General features: G+C 38.0%; 1 protein-coding gene across 4 annotated transcripts in view; it reads right to left on the bottom strand.

Moving 5' to 3' along the window:
- Nav3 (neuron navigator 3) overlaps window positions 1–19,992 on the bottom strand; it is a 324,118-nt gene that overhangs the window by 147,884 nt on the left and 156,242 nt on the right. For all 4 annotated transcript variants that reach the window (XM_052165326.1, XM_052165327.1, XM_052165329.1 and 1 more), the window contains one exon: window positions 6,586–6,701. In XM_052165326.1, the coding sequence (XP_052021286.1) occupies window positions 6,586–6,701 (116 nt within the window). The remainder of the gene's footprint in view (window positions 1–6,585; window positions 6,702–19,992) is intronic.

Below are 19,992 nucleotides of genomic sequence, written 5' to 3'. Positions count from 1 at the left end.
GTCATGACATTGCTTTTCTGATATTTTCCCAAGCACTGCTGGTTCTGGGAGCCCATTTTGAGAGCCACTAGGCTGAGATTAGTGGTTTCTAATTGAGGATGGCTTTTGTTCCCTAGGAGACATTTGTGGTTCCAATGGGAGGTGGTGACATCTACGGAATGGGATCACTGTAAGATGACAGATTCCAAAGCCCGCAGAAAGGAACTGTGTACTCTTCAATGTCAGTACTGTCAAGGTTAAGAAGTGTTGTTCAGAGTGCCTTTCAAAACAACAATGCACTTTCTTGACATTAATATCCACCATGTAGTGGTTAACAGCTCTTTCTCTGGTATATTTTATTCTAACACCCATACCAAGACCACAGCCTGGGACATATTGATCTTATGACATAGCAGAGATAAGTAATCTACACAAAGATTCCCAATGCTTCTCTTCAGGAATGGCCCATGTCATTTTTAATACTCGCATTTTATTTATCGAATCAAATTACCTATGTCATCCCATTTGTCATCTGGTCTTCTTCTAGACCAGATACACTGCACTCTTCTTATGGAGTGAAAACTGTAAACATGGGCTAAATTCAATGAAACTGAGCAAAGAAGAAACTATAGGTAAATAACATATATATTTTCGGAAAGATGGCCCAACAAAAGAAATGGCAAATGGGGGGTGGTTACCATTTTTCTCCTTATTTAAAGATTTTATAACAAGGCTTGCTATTACAGCAGTTTTGCCCCTGGAACTACTAGATGTAACTTTATGCTGGCAACTGTAGGGAACCTACTTACATCACTACAGGCATCTGTGCCTGCTTTGTTGCCTGTGCACAACGCAGGGGTATTTTTATTTATTTGGATTCACGCAGAGAAATGCATGTAATACAAGGCAGAGGAAAAGCTTTCAAGAAAAAAAATGAAAACAAGTTCAGAAATGTGACTCATTCTAATCTTGTCTAATATTTGTGAAGTAAAATATATCCAATATAATGTCCTAGAAAAGAATGCTCTCAGATCTTTAGTAAGCATTGCTATCATGAGCAATTTGAGTAGAAGATCTAAGCTAATTTGAACCACAAGTGCTTCGTCTCCTTAGACTCTCTAACCATTCAGAATATGGAAATTCTAGTGATCACTTGCAAAGCTCTTAAATGCCATATATTACTCATTTTCTAATGTAAAAATATAAGTAACCCCTATCTTATCCTTTGGTTAAGCCTATACATTTGGTTCTATAGTAATTCCATGAAATCATTTACTTATTTCAATATTATTTGTTAGAAAACAAGATACCAGGTATGTATATTTGAATATATTCCAGTTAAAGGTTAAAAGCTGCATTGCACAAATGTTGCACATAGAAGAGATGCACACGGGAGCAGAGAGCTTTACACAAAAAGAAAAGAAAAGCCAAATGTGACCTTAACCAGAAAATAAAATCTAAAGCTACTCTACAATGTGGTGAACATTTAATCTCAATTACATTTGGTTGGATTTCTTGGCACTAAAAGACCTGGTCTCAGAGAATAAATTCTCTCTGGCAAAGCAGGTAAGAATACAAACAAAGACAACGCAATGAATGTACATGATACATTCACCCAGGACTATAATACCGGAACAGCACTGTAGTTCTTCTGGGATGGCATTCAGAGTGTCACAATGTGAATCTTAGAGAAGGTGCTGGGATCTGTAAACCAATGTATTCATTGCTATGGATTTTATATACATAGTAATAACTATTAGAGTCACCACTGGATGAGTTGAATGGCAGGCATCTTTCTCCAAAAGACTGTGAGGAACAAAAGGCGCTCTTCTCACAACCTTAGAGAATATTGAAATCTTACAAAGATTCATCAATGGCAAATTAAGGCCTTCCATTTCTAATCCTTACCCCACACCCAAATTGAATTGCAATAATTTTTTCACAACATTGTTTTCGAAAAGAGACATTTTAATCACTACCAGTGTGATATTACATCAAGGAGAATTTAAAGAGCTAATTCTCCTTCTTAGCAAATTCCTCTAACCAGTTTGCACTGCAGAATGAACTAAGTTTGCACCTTAAAAGTATTATAATCCTTACAGGCCATATATCATGTAAGTAATGGGACAGAGATGGATTTGACAATTTTTTAATTAAAAGAATAGGGATTTCTTTCCCCTTGGGCAACATATCAAAATTTTTCAGAGGGACAGAGAGGCAGTTTCAGTCTTAATATTAAAATATATATATATAGTGATGATAGAATTAAAATTATTTTGTTTTCCCACTCAGGTCTTTAAAAGTTACATTCCTCATTGCTGAGACAAAACACCCAAGGAAAAACAAGCCAAGGACAGAAAGGTGCTCTTTGATTTTCAGTTTGAGGAAGGAATTCCACCAGGTGCAGGACACATGGTAGGACCTGGAGGAAACGGGCCACTAAAACTTCTAAGTCAGGAAGAGAGAGAGAGTCGAGCGGACTCAACTATAGAATGGAAAGGCCTATCCACAGTGGTCCACATCTCTCGCACCACACCTTAATCTAGAGCCACATCATCTCCTTGAGGTCTCACGACCTTCCTGAGTAGCATCACCAGCCAGAAACAGGAACATGCATTCAAACACCCCAGCCTCCTGGGGAAGTTCAGCTTGCAAACCATGAAACAGTCAGAGTTTTCCTTGAGTGCACACTACTGTATGTTTATCCTGACTGGCATGTCTCCCAAAGCCTATAGTAGTTCTCCTCTTTCCTTTATGCTGTATACACTTAAAAAATGTTTAGGGCTCTTGATCATCAAATGTCTCATTTATGTAATATCTGCTTTGTTTTTCATTTCAGAAACAGTGATCGGATGGGAGTCATGTACCAATCACGGACTAGGATATACCAGTTAATAAAACAGACATGGAAAGGAAGGGCTCTCGTCTAGATATATCGTGAAAATATAATTATTCTACTATGTTTAAATTGCTTAGAACATTAGCAGTTTGTTTGTTTTGTGCAGTGTTAAAAGTTCAATTTATGGATTCCCATTTAATAGGCTAGTACTCTCCTACTGAGTTATATTGCTAGAACAGCACTCTAGTTCCTATGGGAATGGCATACAGAATCGTCCATATTGAGCTTCTGAGTTTCTGAGAGGGAACAATAGAGAAAAATATCAAATATTGAGAAGTATATCCAAAGTTAATCCCCATGATCCTGAGCTCAGAGACAGTCAATACATAGAGGGCCAGTAATATAGTACCCTATGTACCCTATGGTCTGAATCAGGTAGCAGAGGTCACAAAGGTTTCTTTAGTATCGGGCCTGAGCAACTAGAGGCTTGCATTGCTATCAACCTAAAAGGAGAAGATGCAAACAAAAGGGGTTTGAAGGCAGCCTTAGGGTGTGGTTTTAAATATAGTATGTTGGATATATATGTGAGATGTTTAAGTGGAACTATGTAAGGAATGGATACTTGAGTCAGTTTTCTAGGGAGAGGACTAGAGGAGAGAAACATTTGTGAGCCATTAGTGTATAGACCACATTTAAACGGACGAATTACTGTTGTACGCATGTATAAATTAAGTTTTGGGAAGTAAACTGAATTGTTTCAATGATAGGAAATTAGGGTGAAAAGGCATAACTAGAAACAATTACCAGGAAAGAACAAACAGTGAGGTTTAGGGAAAAATCAATGGGATGCTGAAATCAAGCCAGGAAGTTTCTTAGATGGCTCGTTAGAGGTCAGTCAGATGAGCCCTACAGCTTACGCCTTAGCTCTGGACAGGTCTCCCATGATAACAACTTCAATTAAGAGCCATTTCAGTACAGACATGGAGTGAAAAGGCTAGTTAGAGTAAGCTAGGGCAACAAAGAGAAAGGATTAGTGGCTAGTTTGAAGGTTACACAAGTAGGACAAAATAATTAAATTATAGCCATGAAGCTAGAAGGCAGAGGAGAAGCCGTCTCCTAGTATGTTGAAGTCAGAGATGCATCATTACCTCATGGTCTAAAGGGATGGCTTAGTAGCGAAGGGGGACATTAGCAGGGAAATGAGAGTGTGGTCTAAGGAAAGCAAAGGAAACAAGTGTTGAGTGGGTATAAATGCTCTGAGTAGGTAGATAGACATGGATGTGAGTTCATGGACATCCCTTCTCGGCATTCCATCTTTCAGTAAAGTGACATCATGATAAACAGTTGAAACATCTAGTACATGTAGTGTTAGAGTTTTGAGGAAAAAAAGGAGTAACATTTTTGTCTAAGAATTTGAGGTACTGAGCAGAGTTTGGGAACATAATGGTTACTGGGTCTGTTGGATACTCATAAGGTTGAACTGATGACTACAGAATGTATCACTTCAACCCATAAGTAGATTTCTTTTTATTCATTCATCATTGTATAGAACAGGTGGAGAACTGAATAAGACTCTACTTGTTATTTTGGTAAAATAAGAGAGGATGAAGGAATTAGGGATGGTATGGATGGAGGAGAAGAGACTTCTAGTTACCACAAAGACTGAGCTGATTAAGAAGGAAAGAAGACATGGGAGATTTAGTAAGTGACACAAAAACTAATCACATGTATAAAATGGGAATCCTAGGATCATTGTGGAGTCAGGGGACAGTGGGAAGAGGACTGTAAACAGGGAACTTCAAGCAGTAGAAATAGAGTTTATGGGGCTGGTTAAGAGCACTAGCCATTCTTCTAGAGGACCAGGGTTCACCTCCTATTAGGCTTATGATAGCTCACATGTGTATGACATGTATCACACACAGACATATATCATCATATATGATAGGAGTTATGGCAATGATGTTATGGAGAAGTTATAGTTCCTGATAATGCCAAGGACTAGGCTTTGACTATGGAAATGTGTAGCTCAGGATAAGGTCCCTGGAAAAGGTTAGGTTGTTGGGAGAGCCATTTTCACACTCTTGAAATACTACAAAGTAAGGCAGAGATTACACTGGAGGAGGAGACAGTGTTTCAGACCACAAAGCTAATTTCATACACATAATGGTAATAAGAGTGACACAATAGCACTAGATTCACTATAGGATTCATTTTCTGTTTCCTTCCCTTCCTCAAATGTGAGACCCATATGAAAAACTCATTACTTCTGCAAAACACTATTCCCTCTATTAAGTCCCTTACATTATTATACTAATATCTGGTTTATGTTCCATTTTCAAATATTCTATTAAGACCCCAGAACATTAAATAGAAAATATTAATTAGAAATGTGAAAAAGTGATTAAATGCAGACAGAATATGAAGCTTGATAAATATAGATTTTTTTCTTCCATCAGCACTACTCAACGATAGGTTAGCTTTAAAAAATAGTGTTCCTTTGTAAAACTTACAATGGCTAAAATTTAAATTCTACTCGAATTCACTTGCATCTATAGATTGAAAGGCTTATACTTCACAGGCATAATGCAGATGTTCATGCACATTCAGTACGGTAATTGAAGCTTCTTCATACCAGGCTTTATAAAATGTTTGTCACAACACAGGGGCACAGCATCATCTTGATACTTCTATGAAATCTTTGGTGTCTATAAATGCCAGCAATACAGTCATATGTTCACATCATAATCTTCCCCCTTCCTTTGCACTGGCCCTGTGTTGCCATCTGAAACCACAGATGCCTAATCATATCACTAATTTTCATTCCACAGGTTACTTCTGGGGTGTTATTTTATCATGAGTCTCATTTTTCAGTGATGGGCATTTCAAGAAGGGTTAATGTTTGCCAAATTGAATTTCATGGCTATCAAAGTGCAGACATCTCTTTACCTACCCTGTTGTGGTTAGTTTTTAGAAGCCTTGAAGTAACACATGAATTTTCAAAAATTAAATTTTTCTTTGTGTTTTTGCCTTTGGGCTTAGCAACAAACACATAAAGGTTAACCCAAAGATTTATTGGAAAAACAGACATGCCTCTACTTGCAAGTCTAACAAAATTTCAATTCTTTCTCCAACTCATGACAATTTAGTTTTCTAAGAAGATTATTGGGTCCTGATGAAGAGTGAGTAGAACTATATTATATATAATAAATATGTATAATAAAATTATAATAAAGGCTTTCTATATAACCCTAGGCTTATATGAATTACTGGAAAAATACTTGGCTCAAGCTGCAAATCCCCTTTCCCACAATCAAAACTCTGATAACTGTCCCTAGGAGATTTGCAAGTTTTCTTATATCACCTACATATGTACATTGAAATACCTATCCAACTAGATATTTTCCAGTATGTACACTGGAGAAATGTTGTACCCACCACATAATTAAATATAGGACAGGATTTCATTGGTTATAAATGCTAGAGTAAATGTTACAACTTTGATATATTTCCAACCTCCACATATTTCTAAGGACTACACTACAAACCATAGAAGTCTTCTGAGAAGCAAAATGCCTTAAAACAAATTATGCTTTCAGGTTGTGAAAGAACCACCACTTGCTTCTTACTCATTTCAGAGCAACAAGGAGATTGTCTAAACCAGACCATCTAAATATGTGAGAAGTTCTGAAGCACAAAACAGAGTGCAGTTGTGCAAAACTCACAGAGCCAACATGATCTAATAAAACAGGGAGATTATAAAAACTCACCAGATATCTCTTCCAGGCATTGCTTAGCCGTCTTACTATAGGAAGAATCCATCTTTGTAGGGCTAGTACAGGAGTCAGCAGGCGGTAAGGAGGTGCCTTCATTTTCTGAATGTGCCCTGAAGTTAACCAAGAAGACAGAAACAAGCAATTGTGGTCACTAATAAGTCATCAAAGTAATTTTTCAGCACAAGGAGAAATCAGTTCATTGCAAGTTTTCCATCAAGGTCAGTAACTTATTTATTTATTTATTTATTTATTTATTTATTTATTTATTTATTTATTTTTACAACTGGGATGCTCTTCAGATGCCTATCTGTATGAAAAATTAGGAACTTATTTTACATACCCAAGTATAAATAAATAAATAAATTAAATAAGCAAATAAATAAATCGCATGAGGGAGGTATTAATTCAGATCTCCTGGATTTATCTGCACTTGACAGCTTGTACCTATCAACAGTTGATTGTATTGGGTATAGGAGCAAATGAAAAATGTGTGTTCATTTTATAGAACATCTGCCATAACATGCTCTTGTAATCATAGTAAAGCCTTGAAGCCATACCTGAAACACTTTTTAATGCCTATGTTATAAAATCCATCGACAATAGAATGCATAAGAATAAATAACAAATAGACAGCGAGGCACAAATGTAACTATGATGGTGATCTAAGGATTCTGGGACATTGAAGCTAGTCAGAAACAAATACTGCCATATACTTACATTGGTGTGCGTATAAATAGTGTCCAGGGAGATGCAGTTAACAAGTAAAGGATTGCCTAATGAAATGGAAGGTAGCCACCTAAGGAATCATGTACTGTTGATATTCTAGTCTTACTTTATACAGTTTCCTTCCTCTATACACTGGTGAAAATTCTAGGGATCTCTTGATACAGATACAAATTGTACACGTATTTGCTTCAAAAGCTCATGTTTGAGAAAGTCACAGCATGAACCACTGAAACACAGGAGTCACGCTGGCCCACCACTGTGTGCTGCTGGACTGTGTGCTTTCCAGAGATTCCACTTGCCTTTCTTAATATTCCATTTACAGCACTGAGACTAATGTATACCAAGTCATTCATAATCATAGCTTAAGAATACCTACAGAAAGAAACACTTGACTGTGAAATAGAATACCAGTATCCTTCTGAGTCACGTTTGAACTAATCTATGGCTATTATCCTGAATGGTAGTTTTGAGAAAAATAAAATGTGAATGTTGATTATTAGAACTAGTTCACATTTATGTAACAATCAAGAGTCTAAAGCTCAACTGGGGTATGTAGTGAGCCTGGAACAGTGGGAAGAGGGAGAGGAAAGGATCAGAGAGGAAGAAATAAGTGGGGAGACAGCTCAGTCTGTAAAGTCCTTGCCACGCAACCATGACCTGTGTTTGCATACCCAGCATCCACATAAATATCTAGATGCAATTATATGTCTGTAATCTCAGAGTAAAGAAGGAGGAGGTAGGCAGATCACTGCAGCTCATTGGCCTGACAATACAGCTGACATAGGGTATTACATACATACAACCTGCTATGTTCTGTTCAAGATTAAGATTCTGTCTCAAAAAAAAAAAAAAAAGGCCAGTAATCAAGTATGTGAAATTTATCTCTGGCCTCAATCTTAAGACATCCACATGCAATTATGTACCCAATGGATGAACATATATTTGTGCTTCGCACATAGACAATATCAGACGTGCATGTATACATACACATGCATGAAATATATCATTGATATTTAATTGGCAGATGTAAAAATTGATAAGCTTGCTATCATTTTTAAGAAATTATTTGAAGCTGTTTCATCTTTGCATAGATGTATCATATATGTGAAGTAATAATCAAAAGAGAAACAAAGCCAGAGTTGTATCTTCCTGACCTCTTAGCCTATTTTGTCTGAATAAGAAGTACAAGTCCTCTCATGATTTCTAGGGCTTCTCATTCCATGTTGAACTAGTTTAAATAGTGAGTATGGAGGTATGCTAAAGTCTCTGAAGAAAGCTGCCTGGCTGCTGTCCAAGCGGTGTCAAATAGGCACCCAACTTGACAAGCTGGCCTTGATTCAAGACTGGCTTAAACATCCTGCAGGGTCACCATTCAGGAACTTGTCTCCCAGCAGCTGAGTTACCTTAGGTGTTTACTGAAATGACTGCCTAGAGCCCAGGGCTAGCTGTTTCCTATTACATCCACAGCACTAGCTATCACAGGAGGCAGAAGGTGTGATCGTAATAACTTGTAAAAATTCAGTGTCAGCTCTGGGAAAGTCTGTAGGGAACATGAGAATATTTAGAATGTCACGCGAGCAGAGATTTTGCTCTACCCAAAACAGATCTTGGAAAGCATGTCTGAGATGATGCCTGTGGCTACCTTACTCACTGTGTGAACTTGTTATTCACCTCTGTTGGCTATGCTTTATTGCCCCTTATCTCAAACACAAAGAGTCTTCACATTTCTAGATTAATTGTGAAAAAGAGCATACGACACTAAACTTCACATTGTTTTCAGAAGAACTTGGAATCCTTCCTTGGAGTATTTTCAGAAGTGGGTCAGATCAGACATCTCTGTTCCATGAATTTTATAAAACTGACAAATATCTAGTCCTCCCTCTGTTTACAATAGTACTGGAATCAGATTCTAGCTCCAGTCTACTGGGATGTAATCAACACTAATTATGAAAGTTCTGCCTTTTATACAAATAATCAAAGAAATTAGCCAAGGTTCTTGACAATTTCCGAATGCTCTCTTTTCTTAGGACTATTATATATGCTAATGGAATAGAAACATTTGGGTCTTATCATGAAACTATTTATGAAGACTTCAAAATTTCACACTTTGACATAGTAAATAATTCAGAATATCCATCACATACACTTGCGATGGCGGTGCACATTGCATGTACCTACTGAAACTATGACCAGGAGCTTGGAAAGGACTGTTTACCTTATGGAGAGTTCTAGTTTCCCAGGTCTAATAGATGTTTCTAGAAGCTGTAGAACTAAGAAATCTAAATCTCAGCAATGATTAGCCCAAAATTAAAATTCCATTTCTATGTATTTTCTATGTAATAAGTATTGGTCTTCTGTAATATCTATATAACAACACTCAATTTCACTCCACTTCTGCAAGGTGAGTGCTACAAACAAATTACAGTTTCTACCTGTCGAGCATTGACCAAGGTAATAGCCTTGTTTAAGCAATATGAAAACTAGACCACATGTAAATGTTGACCTATCAACCACTACTCTTATGGGTTATGAATGGTTATGAATGCATAACCCATGAGATAAAATCAGACTCTATTGGCCTTACTGGACACTCAGTGCTGTATTTCAATTTCCTTTCAGTCTAAAAGGGGCATTATTGAATGTAACAGTGTTAACTTACGTATTCTAAATGTTACACTTTACCGACCATTTAAGCAAGTTGATAACTCATATTAGATACGATCAAATTTGATTTTTTGTACTTTTATATTGACCTAAATATAACAGCGCATAATTTGTGAAGTGAGTGCATGTATATTCATACCCAGATAATGTAGCTTTGACCACTTAGAAAACCTAGAAGCAGTAAGATGGTTTTAAATATAATTCTCCATGAAAAGAAACCAGGGCTCACTGAATATCAGATGAACGCAATTTAGGGAACGCACAAGATGAGTCAAATGAGCATTGAACCACACAAAAGAGAGTCTGGGAAAGTGGACGCTTGTGAAAAGGTCATACTGGTCACACTGAGCAGCCTGACGGATCTCCCAGTGTCGTAGCAGGGAGATTTTAAACATCAAAGTAAATTTTGTTGACAAGGTTTTATATCTCATGGAATAAAATAAGACGCTGCTAGTCCCTGCTGTATGGATGCATAGATAACAGAGAGAGACCACTTTCTTAAACATGAAATACATACAGATAAAAAATAGAATTATAATATAATTTATTATTATTATTATTGTTATTATTATTATTTCTACATAATTTTAATTCAGACATAAAACTTCAATGGATGCTGCAAGTTTAGAGACAATAGAAACTAAGAACATTTTTTTTTACAAAAATTTTCAAAATATCTTTCTCCACAAATGTTTGTTAAATGTGAGTGGTATTAATTTTGAAACAGAAAACTACAGGAAATATTACCTTAAAGAAGCAAACAAATCGTATGTCAAAATAATAGTGAATATGAGGAATCACACTATATTTTTAGAGTAAGCAATGAGATGAACATAGCTTTATTTGTGTGATACTGCAGGAAAATAAACCCATTTATTTAATGATGGGTAAAACTTAGACAGAGCCCTGATAAAGGAAAAACATTGAAAACTGGTCTTTAAAATATCAAGGAACTAGTCCAGAAGAGGCTCCTAGGAAGACATGACTACCATGTAGAACATGGATTTTAAATTGCTTTAAGTGATGCCTTGGGGACAATTAAAATTAAACAGTGCTTTTAGGTATTTTAGATACAGCACTCACTCACTCACTCACACACACACACACACACACACACACACACAGATACAAGGTATTACATTTCCTACAGATTTAAATTTTTTTCCAGGTTACCTGAAAGTGAAACGCAAAAGCCAAATACAAGAAAGGTTGCCCATACCCCTCTATGCTTAGAAAATGTGAATTTCCAGCAGGGTTCAACGCAATAGTCCATCTTCCAGTAGCAGGTCTGCACTTCATCTTTCAAACACTGCAGTGTGAGGGCATTTAGACTATTCCCCAGTGCACAAAAATATATCAAGCCTAGCAAAAGACAGGCTTGCAAGACAGGAATTCAATAGTCTTTAGTGTGTGCTGATGACCAATTACGTCCCATTCACATAAATCTACCACTGCAGTATAATCTGCAGTGGTTGCCTGAGGATGTGCAATGCTTTCTCTGAAAGACAGTTATGTGCTACACATTTCATTCTCTGTAAACTCACTGTTCCTCCTACACAATTCCTTGTTCAACAAATAACCTGAGCTTCAACACTGTGAGCACTTGAGAAACCAGTGTTTTGCATTCCCTACCTCTTAGAATCCAGCATATTGAAATGACCATTCCTTATATAACTTCCTAGAAGAATCTGGACTGTATACAACATCATACAGCCCAAATTTCATCCAACTGTCCATTGTGCTCTTTCAAAAGTGATACTTACATCAAAAGGAAAAATGGTTAAAATAATAATTCATTGAGCTAATTTTACAAATATAGAGAGTTGCAGATGGATACAGCTTAAGCTTAATAAGTAGATTTACTACATGCAGTGATTTTCATTTCTTCATATGTCATGTATTACCTGCTAGTCTGAGGGACATTTTTCTCTTCTGAGAATTGTTCAGGCAGCCCCTGCCTCAACCCTTTTGCTAGATTATGTTCCACATATCATTTTATTGGCATTTAATATAAATGGGAAGAACATGAAGGATGCTGGGTTAAAAATAGTTGATGAGAAAGGTTAACAGTTGTTTTAATTTGTTTCCTGTGACTCATAATATATTCAACTATCATTTCTTGTGAATTAACTAATAGTTGCTCTATTTTTTTCTTATATAATGTTTCAAATAGTGGGACATAGGTGTGAAGTAATACATTCAAAAGGAATGGACCAAAAAAGTATGGCAGATGGAAAGGACAGTTTTTAGATATTTAAAGGAGACTATGGGTTACCCCAGAGTATGGGTTGGCCATTTATTATATATGTTTATATATATTTCCTAGGGCATGATGTTTCCTCTCACCAACATCACAGTAACTAAGACAAGGAGAAGAGACCATACTAGTTAATTACCTAAACAAGGAAATAGCAAATAGCAACAAAAGCTATGGAGACCAGGGTGTCCAAATATTGGCTGGGACATAATGGATATTCTCAGAGTACATGGTCATGATGGAAACCAAGAAATCCAAGAAATAGCCTGTAAATGGAGATGAGTTATAGATCTGAAAAACAGTCTCCAGCGGCAGAGAGAATGTCTGAGAAGGCCCTTGAGCAGGATTAAGTAGTCTGTTTTACAGAAAGACTGCTTCTTTGCAATGTGCTGCAGGGGAGGGGCATGCAAATTCACCTTGAGTGGTAGCTAGGAGGAAATTGATTTTTGTGAAGCTTGGAGAGAACCAATAGAAGATTATATAAAATAGAATTGGATACAGATTATCCTCAATTTACAAAGCCCACCATGATTTGAAAACTGTGAGGTCAAAATGCCTCGAATACATCTGGAGGTCTACTGCCATTGTTACCATTCACACAGGAGATCTCATAACTAATTGGGAGATGCAGTTTCCGGTTACTGCCCAGTTAACTTGAGAATATCCTACTGCACATCCCCAGCTCAGAAAAGGATTAAAGTCTGAACCACAAAACGTGCAGTTTGTGTTGGATGGCACACCACTCTTAGATTATTATCATGACAAAAAAAGTTATTTTTGAGGTACATCGTCATAAATCAGAGATCTAACTACATAAGTTATATTTTCAAAAGTTTAGATTTTGACAGGTTGCATGATGTAAAGGGCCCTGAAGTAAAAGTGGAGAGTCTCACTGAAAATTTAGTGAGAATCGGAAAGTAGAAATAGTAAGAAATGGTTGACTCGGGTTATGTTTTAAGAGAATTGGTAGGACTAGCTAAAAGTTGGATGCTTTGGGAGGAAATGATTAAAAGAAGAAAATATTGGTTTTTGTCTCCATTTGTTTTCTTTAGTCCTCCCAACCCATGGGCATGAATTTTGATAAGAATCTCTTTGGCTGTTTTAATTATTAGAATGTATGTGGCACTTTATAATTTATTCCTTTGCTTTTTTTTTTTTTTAAACCTTATTGGAAAGTTACCCAATACCAGATTTCGACGATGGCCAAGCCTTCTTCCTTACACCTGACAGCGTCCAAGTTCCCCTTTATGTCCCACTCCTCACCTTAACCTCTCTATTAGACATTAATTGGCTACACTTTCTGTTAAGAACTTAAAATAACTCTTCAACATTGATACTAATACAATGTACTTTTATGCCAGCCACGTCTTACATATTTCATTATATTTTTTCCGTGTCCCTTACCTTTGTTTCACCACTACAAGTCACCTAAACTGTGAAGCATACAGTGAAATAGAATAAAGTGAATTGAATGTAGTGACTCCCTTTTATCTAACTTCTGTCCAATTATCATTTTACCATCTCCTAGATGTTTCTGTAGACAAAGTAATACTTATAAAGGCAGACTATTTCAATTTTGAATAGCTGTGATGGTTGAAAACCTCTTCTGTTGAACTTAGTAACTAGGTTAAATTCTCTACCTTTTAATATTAGGTTTTCTGCCCATCATGTGAGTAAAGATTATAATAACATTAAAATATTCATTACTTGCCAGGCGGTTGTGGTGTATGCCTTTAATCCCAGCACTTGGGAGGCAGAGGCAGGCGGATTTCTGAGTTCAAGGCCAGCCTGGTCTATAGAATGTGTTCTAGGACAGCCAGGACTATACAGAGAAATGCTGTCTCGAAAACAAACAAACAAAAAATTTCATTACTTTGTGGGGAATAATTGAGTTACAAATGATATGTGAAATACATTGTTGTACCAGATTAGCAAATAGATTGCACAAAATCCTTTAACTACTGTAACCTAACACCGTATTCATGGAACTCTGAATGTAGTTGGTTAGAGAGAGTTTTATGAACCATGTATTGGTGTTCTACTAGGAGTGGTAATTTAAAGTGTCCTGGTTAGCGTTTGTCAAAGTTGCATAAGCTAGGAAGGAGGAACATCAGTGAGAAAATGTACCCTTCAGATTGGAGTATAGGCAAACCTGTGAAAATTCTTCCTGATTAACGATTGACTTGGCAGGGCCATCACATGGGGGAAAGGACCAGATCATTCTGAGTTGTATGAGAAACCAGGCTAAGCAAGGCAGGAGGAGCTAGCCAGTAAGGAGCGACCCTTCATGGCTTGTGTTTCAGTTCCCGCCAGTGGGTTCCTACATTCCTTGACTACTTGTTCTGAATTTTTCAGGGATAGACTATTACCTGAAACTGAAACATGAAATGAATGCATTCTTCCCTAATTAGTTTTGGTTATTGAATTTTATCCTAGCAATATTAACCTAACTCAGACAGTAAGGAAAGCCTACATCAGGGAAAGAAAAAGAGAAATAAAACGCCCTCACTCTAGTAATTTTCCAATTCTATGTAGGTTACTTAAGTAGATAAATACTATATATTTGTACATTGCCATTCATATGAAAAGTGTATATTATACGAATTTATACTAATTTAAAAATTTATGCTTTTTTATTAAAATGATTTTTTGAGGTGTGTGTATTTTCTTCTAGTCAAGGCTGGACACAGCCATTCAGTTTCCCTAACTTGCCATTTGAATGTTGGGATCCACAGATACTCACTGCCATGCCCCATCTACAAATGACTGAGAAATCTGAAAGTATATTACTGACATTTTCCTAGTATGAGTTTCCTGGTAATAAATGCTCATTTTCCCCCACATTGCAGAAAGAACTGAGAAGCAGAGGAAAATGTGCCCTCACGTTCAGGCTCACTGAACATAAAATGTGGGCAGTCAGTCGGAATCTGTTTCAGAGGCAAATTTTGCAGGCTCTGTGAATTTCTGAAATTGTTACTTTTCTGAATTTAAATCACCGCTCCTCCATTTTTGATAAATAGGGATACTGTCACATACTCATGGATTCGTGGTGACGTTTATGTCAGGAAATGGATATCAATCTTGTAACACGGACGATTTCAGTAAGCAAGCACTTTACAGATGATATTTTAAAAGATGATACTACTATTATAAAATCATAAATCATAAGTATTATCAGATCTAAAATTAATGACTTCTATAAACCATGTCAAGGGGTTTCAGGGAGGATTCTTCCATAAATAGGAATAGTTAGGACAAGAAAGGACATGTAGCTTCACACTCAAAATGCCATGAATCAGGAATATAAGCATCTCTCACACAGGAAAGCACGCATATTTAAAGCTCTACCTTTAGAGGATTTAATGGATTATTTATAAAATGTTGTGATAATATTTCATAATTTTGTCATCTATGGAGTACTATACAATGCATTTTATTCATTTTACTTATTTTACATTATTGACAATAACCTACGTATAATCATTGCCATTAATGATGATGGTTTTACATGGAATCACTTCCTTCATCTTTTAAAACAGCAAGCCTCTGTTAAATACTGTTTGAAAAATTTGTTGAAGGCTGTGTAATACGTAAAAAATGTTATTAACTTAGCATAAATATCAACCCAATCTTGAATAGAGTTATATGAGGTAGCATTGATTATTCCATTTCAATTTTACAGACTGGAAAAATTGAAGTTCAAAATCCGTAAGTGTGTTACTAGAAGTCACATGACCAATCGTTGGTGGCAACCAATGTGGCTCTAAGAGCCATGGCTTCAAGTACATTGGACCACATTTCTGAACCACAGTAATGCAAGGCTGTGTCTACTCTCTTTGTTCCTAGCTAATGGGCCAAGACACCACATATCTTTAAAATTTTCTTTAAAGGGAGAAATGAAAGTTTCAAGGTGTATGGAGAATCTATTTGGGTCACATGGCACACCAACAGGTGCTACCAGCTAAGCTGCGCTCCGTCTTTATACCTGTACACAAATGCAGTGGAAATAGTATTCAAATATCAAAGAGGAGAAAGACTGTTATTTGATACAACAGGTGGGGCAAGAAGGTGAGAAAAGAAAGCCATTTTCTTTCCTGCATTTAAGATGTAAAAAGGGGTGGGTGGGGAGCTGATCTCAGAGAACTGGAGAATAGTCATATATTAGTGGCAGGGAAGGGGTTGGGAATTATTGTTCAGAGACAAAAAAATTTGTTTTTAATAGGAGAAACAAGCTTAGGAAACCCAAGGTTTAGTACAAGACGGTGACTCCATGTGGTACTAGTAGAAATGCACGCAAATTCCATCGAGGGCATATGAAGTATGCTCATAACACAAAGGGTAACTCTGCACACGAAAGCATGTTAATTAGCTATACTTGATCATTTCACATGGAAAATGATTATATATGTGGTAATTGTATTTAATTTTATGGATCAATTTTAAAAATTGAGGAATTACCACCAAAGAGTTCTTCTATAGATAAGTTTAGTACTATATAGAGTAAAAATAGGCTACTTTGGTAATTGTATAGTACTATGTATATATTTTCAGATATAATCTGTAATAGTGTGTTTGATGTAAATGGTTTAGAATGAATGACCCAAATACAAAATTACAATACAGAGTTATCTCAAATGTTAATCAAGATTAAGAGTACTGAATCACATTGGCTTTGGTAACACACACCAGTAATCCTAGCCTGGTCTGCAGAGTGAGTTTCAGGACAGCCAGGGATACACAGAGAAACCTTGTCTTGGAAAGGAAAAAAAAGATGCATGGAATAAATAATTATATTTTCAAATGGAATCCACTAAATTTTCGTTTGCTTAATTTTCATCATAATAAACAAGTAAAATAAAACTGTACCACTTGCAGACAGACATAGCTGGATGAATATGCAAGTGTAGCTACTAATTTTTATTGACAAATAATATTTGATTTAAAAATGATTGATGTCGAGATCGGCGGCGGCGGCGGCGGCGGCAGCAGCGGCAGCAGTGGCTGCTCCAGCTGAAGGGCCATCAGCAGTGGAACCAAGGCGTCACAGGGACCAGTTAGGCCCTGCGCCCACGACCACTGACCTTCGCTGACCAGCCGGACAGCAAGCAGCTGCAGTTGTGCGGCGCCTTTCCTGCACGGAGGCCACTTCAGAACTCGGCCTCCCACCAGTCAGGAGAGGAGCATCCATCTTGGTTCCGTACTCCAGGAATCAGACAGACTGAGGTACACAAACATAATCCGAGGCCAACACCGCGGTGGTCTGAGCCCGACGGGCGTTGGCCTGCACCCAGGCCCTGGGCGGGTCGGGGGGGGGGGCATCGGGGTGCCAACCCAACCAGGAGGTTTTTTGCCCAGGCCTGCGAGCGCGCCGCCGCCATTTTGCCTGCAGGACGACAGAGAGCTCAGGCGGGCAGACCTGTAACAGGCATAGCCTAAGGCTAACAAAGCGGGGGTCCAGGCCCCAAAAGGCACAGGACTGACCCCAAGAACTGGGCGGCTTGGTGGGCCATCTGTGAGTCAACCCGCCCAGGTGATTGTTAGCAAAGCAGACTCTCCCTGCGCTTTCAGGGAGCGCGGGCGCACACACCCGCCATCCTAGTCACCTGGCAAACCCAATTAACAGTCAAAGCCATAGGGGAACTTTGCTCGGACCTTGGCCTCCCAGGCTTTTGCCTGGATTCAGGGACTGGGCGGCCAGGCTAACCTTGTGTGCGACAGCCCGGTTGGCAGATCGGCTGCCCAGCGGAGTGAGCGGAACACAGGGGAGGTCACAGTAGCATACACCGTCGGCACTCCCTGGGAGTGCACACGGGCTCCATCTGCTCCACAGACACAATCTGGGGCAAGGCCTCAGGCAGAAGCCCTTAGCTCTACTCTCTCCGCTTCCGGATCCAGATCAGTCTGGGCGGCAGCATTACATCTCCAAGTCCTGCAAGTGGCTAGCTGGGCTTCCAGGCAGCCAGCTGGGAGAAGTCAGTGTGCTCCAGTGAATCCAGCGGGCCCCAGCGGGAGCCTTCGGGTGCCTGCTTTGGGATCTGAACAGCCTGGGCAGCAGCACACTGTCTACAAGCAGTGCAGGAGGTAAGCTGTGCACCAGAGGCCAACTGGGAAGGGGCAGCTTGCACTGGTGAGTCCAGCACTGACAAGATAAACTAACACCAGTGAGATCTAGATGGCAAAAGGCAAACGCAGGAACGTCACTAACAGAAATCAAGGCAATATGTCAACATCTGAACCCAATTCTCCTCTACCAACATGTCCTGGATACCCCATCACACCAGTAAAACAAGATTTGGATTTAAAATCATTGGTCATGATGCTGGTACAGGAACACATGAAGGTCATACATAAAGAAATTCAGGAGACAATGGATCAAAAGTTAGAAGCCCTTGCAAGGGAAACACAAAAATCATTGAAAGAAATCCAGGAGAATACAAAAGCCAACAAGGAGGAAATGCAAAAAACACTTAAAGAAATACAGGAGAACTTCGCTCAACAGGCTGAGGTCATGAAAGACGAAACACAAAAATCTCTTAAAGAAATACAGGAGAACTTTGGTCAACAGGCTGAGCTCATGAAAGAGAAAACACAAAAATCTCTTAAAGAATTACAGGAAAACACAAACATGCAAGTGAAGGAGCTAAGCAAAACCATCCAGGATCTAAAATCAGAAGTAGAAACAACTAAGAAAACTCAAAGGGAGACAACTTTGGAGATAGAAAGCCTTGGGAAGAAATCAGGGGACAGAGATACAAATATCAACAACAGAATACAAGAGATAGAAGAAAGAATCTCAGATGCTGAAGATTCCATAGAAACCATGGACTCAACAGTTAAAGAAAATGCAAAATGCAAAAAGCTTGTAACCCAAAATATCCAGGAAATCCAGGACACAATGAGAAGACCAAACCTAAGGATTATAGGCATAGAGGAGAGTGAAGATTTACAACTTAAAGGGCCAGCAAATATCTTCAATAAAATTATGGAAGAAAACTTCCCTAACCTAAAGAGAGAGATGCCCATGAATATACAAGAAGCCTACAGAACTCCAAACAGACTGGACCAGAACAGAAATACTTCCCGTCACATAATAATCAAAACACCAAATGTTCTAAACAAAGAAAGAATACTAAAGGCAGTAAGAGAAAAAGGCCAAGTAACATATAAAGGAAGACCTATCAGAATCACAGCAGACTTTTCACCTGAGACTATGAAGGCTAGAAGGTCCTGGGCAGATCTCATGCAGACTCTAAGAGAACACAAATGCCAACCAAAACTACTATATCCAGCAAAACTCTCAATCACCATAGATGGAGAAACTAAGATATTTCATGACAAAACCAAGTTTACCCAATATCTATCCACAAACCCGGCCCTAAAAAGGATAATAGGAGGACAACACCAATACAAGGAGGGAAACTTCACCCTGGAAAAAGCAAGATAGTAACCTTTCATCAAACCCAAAAGAAGTTAAGCATTCAAATTTAAAAAATAACGTCAAAAATGATAGGAAGTAACAATCACTATTCCTTAATATCTCTTAACATCAATGGACTTAATGCCCCAATAAAAAGACACAGACTAACTGAATGGATACGTAAACAGGACCCTACATTTTGCTGCTTACAGGAAACACACCTCAGGGTCAAAGACAAACACTACCTTAGAGTAAAAGGCTGGAAGACAATTTTACAAGCAAATGGTCTCAGGAAACAAGCTGGAGTAGCCATTTTAATATCAGATAAAATTGACTT

The sequence above is a fragment of the Apodemus sylvaticus genome, chromosome 20 (assembly GCF_947179515.1).
Source record: "Apodemus sylvaticus chromosome 20, mApoSyl1.1, whole genome shotgun sequence".
NCBI classification, from domain to species: domain Eukaryota; kingdom Metazoa; phylum Chordata; class Mammalia; order Rodentia; family Muridae; genus Apodemus; species Apodemus sylvaticus.
Note: the sequence above shows the minus strand (reverse complement) of the source record. Positions and strands in the feature narration are given on the sequence as shown.